At 42.9% G+C, this 10,913-nt stretch overlaps 1 protein-coding gene across 3 annotated transcripts in view; it reads right to left on the bottom strand.

Annotated features, from left to right (window-relative positions):
- Positions 1-1,247: 1,247 nt before the first annotated feature.
- CCNB2 (cyclin B2) overlaps positions 1,248-10,913 on the bottom strand; it is a 17,631-nt gene continuing 7,965 nt past the window's right edge. For 2 of the 3 annotated variants that reach the window (XM_024128901.2, XM_024128903.3), the window contains exons 4-9: positions 10,412-10,582; positions 9,588-9,746; positions 7,616-7,852; positions 6,940-7,080; positions 3,029-3,139; positions 1,659-1,937 (exon numbers count right to left, since the gene is read on the bottom strand). In XM_024128901.2, the coding sequence (XP_023984669.1) occupies positions 1,827-1,937; positions 3,029-3,139; positions 6,940-7,080; positions 7,616-7,852; positions 9,588-9,746; positions 10,412-10,582 (930 nt within the window). In that variant the 3' untranslated portion in view covers positions 1,659-1,826. Of the gene's footprint in view, positions 1,384-1,658; positions 1,938-3,028; positions 3,140-6,939; positions 7,081-7,615; positions 7,853-9,587; positions 9,747-10,411; positions 10,583-10,913 lie in introns of those variants that run through there. The other variant, XM_024128902.3, reaches the window with a different exon arrangement.

Raw genomic sequence — 10,913 nt, 5'->3', positions numbered from 1 at the left:
ACATACTTGAGTACAACCCTCTGGGGTAGACGCTCTTAGCCCCATTTTACAGACACAGAAACAAGCACAGAGGTCACACAGCTGCTGAGTAGACTTAAACCCAAGCAACCCAGCTTTAGAGTTTGTGCTCTTCAAATACTGGGGTTACGTCATCTCATTTTCTAATTTCAGTGTTTTTATGATACTATGATTTCTACTTTCACAGCTTATTTCACATTTATAACACGTTAGTTTAGGTGCCTCTTTGGCAGATAAGTATCTTAAAGGTCTTTTTTTTTTTTTTTTTAATGACATCCTGGAAGTATGAATTTCCTGAGTCAGGGTATTTAATATTTAACTAAGCAAAACATGTAATAAAGAAGCTATAAAATGTCTTTGGAATATGCCTGCAAAACCCATCCTTTCTTGATGAGAAGTTGGAGCTCAAGCGTCCCTGGGAGATAACTGCTTTTCAGAGCCAGGAAATCTCCCTCTCATGCTCTCACTTCGTTACCATTCACACTTGTGACTAAGTTGGTCTGAGGCTGCCATGGGAACAAGCTTCACTAACTCAACAAGGGATATTTATAAGACTTTATACTAGGATTTAACATATAAAGACACCCAGTTCCTCTCCATGCTCGAAACTTAAAGTTTTACTAGCCAGGCAGCCTGGCCTGCCCAGGCCTCGCTGGAGCCAGACTCTCCTCCCGGGATGAGGCAGTCACATGCCACAGCTGAGTCAGAAAGCCAGGCACCTGGGGACCTCAGTCGCGTAGAAGGCAGCTTTACCACACTCTCGGGTGGGGAAACACTGCATTAAATGAGTTTACTGCAAAGCTTCTCAGCCTTTTTAAATCTTACATGAGTTTTCAGTGTTTCCCAAATGTATCTGACTAACTCCTTTCCCTCGAAAAACCAATTAACTTCTTGTTGAACTAGTAGTTTGGGCAGTCGTTGCTCTAAGAGACTCATTTATTTCATGGGTTTTTTTTGTTTTTTTTTTTAGGTTAGTGGTTGGAGACTGAGAATGCATTCCCTCTTTGATTACATTTAACATTGTTTTCTAATGCCCACCAAAAAAAATAAAATAAACCATAAAGTTGGTGTGATGAATTGGGAGATTGGGATTGACATATATACACTAATATGTATAAAATGGATAACTAATAAGAACCTGCTGTATAAAAAAAATAAATAAAATTCAAAAAATAAACCATAATGTATTTAGAACAACAGGAAAAAGCATTCCAAGTTTCACCTTTAACAGGATGTCACAGGCCTGCTTCCTTTTTCCAGCTGTGGCCGCTTAGCACTGCTATTCCTGGTCTCAACCATGCCTTGGAGTGAAACACATTATGAGGGTTACTTCTGGAAGCCATCAACCTTGTGGGCCAGGTGTTCCTGTATAGGAATTAGAAAATAGTTATGCAGGTTCTAGAAAGGGAATGTCATGGTTATCCTCCCATTTTAAATGTTATATAATGAACCAATCTTTAGGAACGGGTGAGTGTTCACTGAAGCCAAGTTGTAGTTTTCTCCGAGAATGGTAAGGTCTTTCCGCAAGCCATCAGGGCAATAATTCACATATTACAATCATAATAGCTCAAAAAGAAATTAGTCAAACAAGCTTCTATTGATTTCTTCAGTATAGAACACCCAAATACACACACATCGGCTACCTTAAGAAAATCAATAGCTTTATTTTTCCTCAATATACATGTAGAAAATCAGTCTGAGAAAAGGTTTCATGAAATAGACCAGAAGACTGTATATAAAGTCAGGAGTTCCAAATCAGCAAGACAAAGTGCACAGACGAAGCCCTCTTCCCTGAGGGCCTCGGCAGCCTAGGACCGTCCCAGCAGAGGTGAGGCAAGCTCTTGGATGGTTTTCGAGTTCAGCTGGGGAATCGTGCTGATCTTCAGGAGTTTGCTGCTGGCATACTTATTCTTGATGGCCTGCAGAAGTCATCTGTGATTAAGCACACATCAGGAGCACCACCGCCCTGCCACCCCCAAACTTACACCTTATTCCTAGTCCAATTTACAAGTATCAAAGGGCCAGACCCACAGTCTTCAAAGGGTATGATGATGCCAAATCACTGAAGCCAGCAAGTGCTCTAGGGCATGATGTGTTGTGCTTGACAATTTCCTGCCATGCCTAGTGATGGATAAAACCCAGCTGGTAGCACAGGTGATGGCTTCAAGGTCCAAAGAGCAGGCTTCCTCTCATGAGCTCCCAGAGGGGTGGGAGGTGGTTGATGTGTTTATCATACCTACGTGCCATTAGGACATGACAGATCTGCCAGCACTGGCAGCAGTCACTGGCCATAAAAGTGAGTGGCAACTAGTGCTTAGATCCCAGATGATACTCTCGGGACTGAAAACATGACGCTTCCACAGTGTGCTAAATCATGCTGAAACTACAAGTAAGGAAGCAAATCAGGCCGTGAGGACACTTGGTACAAATGCCTTGCTCTCTGTCAGACCCGTGGTGAGCACTGATATTTGGCATCACACAAGCACAGTATAGCACCCCCTCTCCTCTGGTTTCTCCTCTCAGGTAGGCCACACAGAGACAGACTCCAAGATCCCAGGATGCTTCCTGAATGGACTGCTTCACCATGCTGGCTGTTCAGGTGCCTCTCAGTCATTGCCCTAAAAGATGCTGGACAAAGGCCCTGAATGATGTCACCCGAATACCCAAGCCTTCCACAGGGCCACTTAAGTTGGACTCCTGCATGCCAGCCAGCCTTCCCCACTTGCCGTGCGCCCTACCCAGGATGCCGGGTCAAGCATGGATAATACATTGTACAGCTGCTTGAGCCTGGACATAGGGAGCCTGTCTAACTTATTTTAAAGAAAGTCAGTTTTTGGGGTTTGTGAGTATGCTCCATCCCCTGCTGTACTAGAAAAATATAAAGAGTTTGTGCTAAAACAGACTCTCACACATGCCAAAATATTTACATGAAAATGCAAACACACATACATCCTCTCATACCCCAAACCCATAATCCAGTGCTTTGAACAGCTTAGGAAAGAGTACTTACGATGAATTTCGTTAACTTTTCATTTACTTTCACTACATTTTTGGCCATGTGCTGCATGACTTCCAATACTTCATTCTCTGTGTATCCAGTGTAATACTGCTGCTTTAAGTTCTGGAACACAACGCAAAGAGAAGAAGATAAAGCCTCCACTTCTTTAGGAGAGCACATCTTACACATGCTGACATTACTTACGTAAAAGCTATAAAAAATATTCTTACCTGCTGGAAAGTCGGTCTCAGCCCCAACCACTACCACGGTACCAGCAAAGCAGCCAGTAAATGCAGGATGACTCTGGCTCTGAGCAGGACTAAATTAAGATGTTACATAGCTCTCAGCTAAATCAAATGGCGAGGGTCCCAAATAATTATGTTTTAAAGAAGGTTGCACATGTAAGTAGGGTACTTCAAGTAACAAAGCTTTCATGCTTGCCCCTGTCACCACACTGAAAGGGGAAGGAAAGTGGGACAGAGTATAAACAAACCCAACAAAGGGTTTACAGAGATCTGGGTCTAGCACATCTCAGTCCCCTCGTTAAAGCCCTGCCTGGCAGTGGCTGGTAGGGAGCTCGAGAGCACAGATATCTGTATTGTCGGTTAGGGAAAGGGGTTCAGGATTAAGAAATAAACTGGCCCATAAGCAGCAATCTAAGCTACCAAACCCAGAAGAACGAAGACCTCCCAGCACTCTCCTGTTGGTCCCTGTGTAGTTAAGCACTAGAGAACACAGAGCACTCAGAGAAGCATCTACATCCAGCCTCATGGCCCAGCCTCCAAGAGACCAAAATTCAAGCAAAAGGACAGCTGTTGATTGATAACATGACTTACTTTGTATGAAGATATGTAACCTGACTTTATTTCAGATTTGTGATAAAATTCTAAAAGCTAAAACACACCCCTTTCATATGCATAATATAATTGGGAAAATAAACCACGATATAACCTTAATCCTAAAATAGTTTAAAGGAAAAAAGAACTAAGCAAGAGTGAATCCTGATGCAATGCACAACTACTGGTATTTTGAAATCAATTGCCAGGAAACAGGGAGGCCTATAGTTAATAGGTTTAGAGCCAAGGAAGCACCTCTTAGAGTAATTTGGCTAAAATAAGCCACTGGTACCAAGAGCATGTGCCATAGATGTTACCAGTGGCCTTTCTGCCTTCAATATTTATATCAAAAATTTTCAAATCTATAGAAAAATTGAAAGAATAAAATAATGAACATCTGTATATTCTTTGTGCAGATTCATCAATTTTTAATATTTTGCCACTTTTTCTCTCCTCCTTTTTCTCTTTCTCTCTCTCACTCATGGTGTCTGCAACTTGCTTTCAAATGGTTCAGCAAAAGCTGTGTATGATTTCTGAAGCCATCAAACGGCTGGACCATTTGAAAGAGTTGCAGACACCATGACACATCACTTCTAAATATTTCAGAAGCATCTCCTAAAAAGTATTTTCTTCCCTAGCTACAATACCTTTATCACATAAGAAACATCAACAGTTCCATAATATCATCTAATATATAGTCAATATTCAAATTTCTCTAACTGTTGCAAAAATATCTTTTATAGATTTTTCTTTTTATATCCAGGGTCCAATGAAGGTACAGACAGTACATTTGGTTGTTGTTGTCTTTAGTCTTTAAAACTCCCATTTTCTTGGCTTTAAATGACATTGATGTTTTTGAAGGATCCAGGTCAGTTACTTTGAGAACGTCCCATTCTGGATTTGTCTGTGTTTCATGATGCCTGGATTCATGTCCAACATTCTGGACATGAATTCTATTTAGGCGATAATGCATACTTCCTATTACACCAGAAGGTAGGTAAAGTCAGGTAGTCTCACCACTGGTGATACCAAGCTCAATCACTGGGTAAAGGTAGTAACTGCCAGACCTCTCCATCACAAAGGGACAGTTTTTCTTCAGAAATACTACACATCTGTGGGGTGATATTTTGAGAACAATGTGAATCTTGTTTGCCCAAATTATTTTACTTAATGCTATAGCATCAATTGACGATCCTTGCTTGAATCAATTATTACACTAGGGGTTTAAAAATGGTGGATTTCTATCTCTACCACTGTTTCTACTTTAATTAGCTGGCATTCTACTGATTTTTTTTAAAGTCCCTCCCTCCCTCCCTCCCTCCCTTCCTTCCTTCCTTTTTTATCATTATGGGCACATGCATTTTTTAATGCATTATAATCTATTACTGTCACAATTCTTTTTAATGCTCAACTTTAGTCAGAAGGAGCCCTTTCAAGCCAGTTTCTATGTCCTTTTGATGTGACCCCATTGATCTTTGAGAATTTGCTTGCTACCTGTTACAAATTGATCTAGGCTCACCTTGTACTTCCCCTGCCACAGCCCTGAAATCAGCTATTTCTTGAAGGAGCCCTAGTTCCGAGTGTGTCATGGCATTGAATATGCAAGATGTGAGCACTAGGTATCTTCATTGCTACTGGGTTGTCATTGTTTCTGGGCCTTTCATTATGAATTTATTGATATTTCTAAAACAGACTTAATATTATAGGGTTTTCCTTTGTTTTTAACTGTTAACAATATTTTATCTTCTTACAGTGAAAATTTTAGTCCTTAATAACACGAATCTTTGCTTTATCCTACAATAAAAATAGTTCCAGAATTATAATAACAGACTACTATTAACCTCCTAGAAACAGATTAGTAAACCTCCTAAGTAAACTTTAAGTATGTTACCTTTTTTGGTCCTTTGTTTTGTTTAATTTCACATCCCACTAAAAATGCACAGTTGGAGTGCTGTGTTCAAAAGTTACAGGAATTAATTCTTCCCTCTGTTCTGTTACCACTCTGAATATATAGTGACATTGTTTTTGCTTAATTCCAGTTTCGGGTTTGCATAGAACATCCATATTGTTCAAAAGTCAAAAGAGTTACATTACACTATATACAAGTTAATAAAAAATTACAACCAGAAGTTCTGCTCCTATCCTCAACCTTCTACCCTGATACCCACCCAGAGGTATCCATCTTCATTAGTTTCTGGTCTACTTGTATTTTTTGAAAAATTAGCAAATACATAAGCACAGATACATAACCTCTCTCTCTTACTCCCATTCTTTCTTACATAAAGTGTAAACTCTACATACTGTGTAGAGGAAAATGTCCGCCACGATGCCCTGGCATTCTTACACATATCCACCACATAGGCCACACAGACAAAGGCCTGAACCACATTGATCTGTCTTGGCAAAGTGCTTTGTGATCCTCCTGGAACATGACGGGGTAGCAGGCGAGGGGGCAGCCTCCAAGCCGTCTCCCACTCACTTCCCTATCTCTTCTGGGTTGGAGGCTGTAATGAGACCACTCCTCATCACCTCCTGGGCTCTGCTGGGGTGTTTGCTCTGTTGCTTGCGGGCTACAGATACAGATTCTAAAACTGCTTAGTGGCAGTGCAGAATGGGCCCATCCACAGAAGCTATCCTCTGACTCGCATTGCAGCCAGTAGCCCCTTTTGTTTCAGTGTTATCCTTTTTGGTGTGTGAAACAAGAACCCAGGCAGGAGCTGACATCCTTGGCTAATTGTATGAACCTCAAAGTGGCTCATTTCTTCTTTACCGGGTAAACCAGGTCAGGCCTTGGCCCTGTTTTGTCTTATGTGCTTGACAACTTGCTTGTTTCACTTTAACAAAATATCCCAGAAATTTTAGCGTATCAGTTCTTAGTGGCCTTCCTCATTCTTTACGATTCTGTAATATGTTTGCGTACCATGGTGTTGTCACCTAGGTTACGCCTGCATCATTCCAAGCAGCCCTTTTAAGCCTGTGGACTTTTAGCAACTGCTTCAAGGAGAGTGTGTGACAAATGCTAACGCCTTTAGTGTCTAGAGGCCCTAAATTACAGCTAATTAATTTCTTCTTAAATTCAACACTTACCCATTTTCCATGGCCTAGAACCTTCTGGGACAGGCAGGAAGCGGCTGCTGCCACCTTAGAAGGGTGATAATGCACCATGTCGTAGTCAATGAGAGTCAGTTCCATCAAGTATTTGGCTAAAGTGTGCTGTTCAACATCGACCTATGAAAGAACAGATGGTAAGAAGCATGGCTGTTATGACTCTCTTGCAAAATTCTGGGTGAAGATCTAGGAACTCAAATCCACTTAACTCACTTTTCCTTCCCAGGCACTGCTCTATTCCACAGTATGTTACAAACACAGAACATGAAGTCTTTTAAGAACTGATAAGTTAAGTGTTAGGACTTATCTAAAAGAGGCATCCTAGGGGCTTCCCTGGTGGCGCAGTGGTTGCGCGTCCGCCTGCCAATGCAGGGGAACCGGGTTCGCGCCCCGGTATGGGAGGATCCCACATGTCACGGAGCGGCTGGGGCCGTGGGCCATGGCTGCTGAGCCTGCGCGTCCGGAGCCTGTGCTCCGCAACGGGAGAGGCCACAACAGAGGAAGGCCCGCATACCAAAAAAAAAAAAAAAAAAAAAAAAAAAAAAAAAAAGATGCATCCTATAAATTCATGAGTTTTCCTTTAATTGGGTCAGTGTTTCTGGGATGAGACAACAAACAGCAAAATAAAGTCTCCTATGGAATTGGAGGCACTTACCTCTCCGGCTTTTGATGCCCGCCTTAAGAAATGTAGTGGTAAAGGTCGACCCAACTCAAATTTCAGTTCTTTCAAAATTAGAGTTTCCATTTCTCGAATTTGAGAACTGGTGTAAGCATTGTCTGTGATGTAAACGAAGTCTTCAATATTTGGAGAAAACATCTCCTCATACTTGGAAGCCAAGAGCAGAGCTGTAATCCCAACCAGTTGAAGCTTCTTACGAGAGACAGGCTGAACCTAATTGAAGAAGAGTGTGTCAAAAGTCTTAACGAAGGAGAGGATGGGGGCTCTGGGTGGAAGAATGTAAGAGGAAACCAACTCCTGACGAAGGGCACGTTGTCTCTGCTCACACCCCTCTTAAGGGCACAGGAAACCTGAGTGTTGATCACAGGCACCACCATGGCTCTCAGGAGCTGTCTATCATGGAGCGCTTGCTATGTGCCAGGCACAGTGCTAAGATTCAAACAATCAACTCATTGAATCCTCACAAAAAACCTAGGCAGTACATATTTTTTTACCCCACTTAGAAATAGATGGACTGAGAAAAGATGCAGACATCAGCCCAAGATCAGTCAATTGCTGACTGACAACCAAGCTCCCAGGCACTGCTCCACCCCCATCATCCTGGCTTGAGTGTGTGGGGAAGCCCCAATATGGCACTCAGCATGGTCTGAATCAGGATGAGGCCAAGCAAAAAAGCAGGAATTTAATGGATGACTAGGGCTGAGGAAGTGCCTTAAGTGTCTCCTTAATCCTCACCAAAAGTACACTCATTATTCAGCCTAAAGAACCTTCCAAAGATGCTTCAGGGTCAGAGAAAATCTCAGCCTAGAGGATGTGTTTCCCTTAACTTTCTTTTCTTTTTAAACTAGGAATTTGTGTTTTTTGCTTCAACTCTCAATATTGAAAATCTACCAAAAATATGACAGTGCTTTCCTATCCAGTGAGGATTGTATAATAAAAACCAATAACTCGGGCTTCCCTGGTGGCACAGTGGTTAAGAGTCCGCCTGCCGATGCAGGGGACACGGGTTCGTGCCCCGGTCCGGGAGGATCCCACATGCCGCGGAGCGGCTGGGCCGGTGAGCCATGGCCGCTGAGCCTGCGCGTCCGGAGCCTGTGCTCCGCAACGGGAGAGGCCACAGCAGTGAGAGGCCCATGTACCGCAAAAACAAAAAAACAAAAAAAACAATGACTCTATGGTTACTTAGCATTTTGCAGTATCTCAGGGTCAGTCTTATCAACACAATTATTACTGTATGGTTTGGGCTTGACCTACACCTATATTATAAATGTTGACTTTAAATAAATAAAGCCTTATCTGAAGGGCTACCCATTTGGTAGACAACGCACCAGTGGTTAATGTCTGGCATTTCTTCTAACTGGTCAGTGTTCTTACATTACCAGTTGAGAAAAATTTTGATGATCACTACGCTTCTCAGCTTAATTTCTTACCTCCCTCTTTACTTTAGACCTCACACTGAGTACACTTCCCACACGTACCTCCAACCCCTTGTAAAAAGTCTGCCTCCTGCCTCTTCTACACTGATTCAATGCCACAGCCGGCTGGAAACTGTTAAGTCCGCCAGCCAAACTACTCATTTTTCAGATGAGGAAGCTTAACACCAAAGAGTACTGAACTATGGAAACTGTGAAAGTGGGCCTGGAGAACCAGCCTCCAAAGGCACCACAGGCTTCAGATGGACTTTCAGACCACCTGATGGTTTATCTCCTCCAATGATGATTGTGGCAAGGCAGCATCTCCCCTGAGCACTTTTCAGCAGGCTGACCTAACAGAAATGCCCAGCTTTGGTGAGCATCACCAGAGGTTTGACACATTTGGACTACTTCCTTTTCTAGCACTTGAAGTTCTTTGGCATCTCATAAATTGGCTTTTGGTTTTTTTCTTCAGAGGCACCACACCTTGGCAGTGCATAAATGCAAAGTTCACCGAGCTGCACGAAGTCCCTTACCTGTAAAAATCGGTCCATGATGGCGACGCACATGTACAGAGTTTCCTGCAGCAGCCTAAACTTGGAGTGGACTTGCACCAGCCAATCCACCAGGATGGCACGCATGCGCCCGTTTATATCTCTTCCAACTAAAAAATGTGGATTTATGGATTGCAGAACCTGTTGGTGGAATTAAAAGTTTAAAAAGCTGACCTCAATAAACAACAAGGTCCTACTGTATAGCACAAGGAACTATAATCAATATCCTGTGATAAACCATAATGTAAAAGAATATCAAAAAGCATACATATATCTATAACTGAGTCACTTTGCTATACAGCAGTAATTAACACAACATTGTAATTCAACTATACTTCAATGAAAAATAAATTTTAGGGACTTCCCTGGCGGCACAGTGGCTAAGAATCCACCTCCCAATGCATGGGACACAGGTTTGAACCCTGGTCCGGGAAGATCCCACATGCCGCGGAGCAACTAAGCCCGTGCGCCACGACTACTGAGCCTATGCTCTAGAGCCCGCGAGCCACAACTACTGAGCCCGCGTGCGACAACTACTGAAGCCTGCACACCTAGAGCCCGTGCTCCGCAACAAGAGAAGCCACTGCAATGAGAAGCCCACACACCGCAACAAAGAGTAGCCCCCGCTTGCTGCAACCAGAGAAAGCCCACGCACAGCAGGGCCAAGGCAGCCAAAAATAAATTAATTAATTAAATAAAATGAATTTTTAAAAATAAGTTAAAAAAAAAAAGCTGACCTCATTTCCTTCCCAGCTATGTGGTAAATTCCACACTGCTGTACAACCAAAACACAAAGGCCCACTCACCTCAAGCTGCCTTAGATACTGGTAGATATCCTTAACATAGTCACTGCAGAGCTGAGGGTTCTCCCAGTCTTCAGTATCAATATCCTCAATTTTGCAGAGCAAGGCATCAGAGAAAGCTTGGCAGAGGTTCTCTTCCTTCATGGAGATATCCACAGGTGTGGGAGAGGGACCCTACACCCACAAATGAAAGTGCATGTATCACTACCTTAGGAGTAGCCTTGATCACAAATACAAGCAGGGCCAACTGGTTTAAAAGTATCATATGCATTTTTATAAATGATAAAGCCAAAACAAATACATTTCAGAGTAAGAGGTGAATAATTCAAGATGTAGGGGATGAAGTTTTTGGAGATATACTCCTCTGTTTAAAAACACTCTAGACGGGCTTCCCTGGTGGCGCAGTGGTTGCGCGTCCGCCTGCCGATGCAGGGGAACCGGGTTCGCGCCCCGGTCTGGGAGGATCCCACGTGCCGCGGAGCGGCTGGGCCCGTGAGCCATGGCC

This window comes from Physeter macrocephalus, chromosome 11, assembly GCF_002837175.3.
Source record: "Physeter macrocephalus isolate SW-GA chromosome 11, ASM283717v5, whole genome shotgun sequence".
NCBI lineage: Eukaryota > Metazoa > Chordata > Mammalia > Artiodactyla > Physeteridae > Physeter > Physeter macrocephalus.
This window is presented reverse-complemented; position numbering and strand designations above follow the sequence as displayed.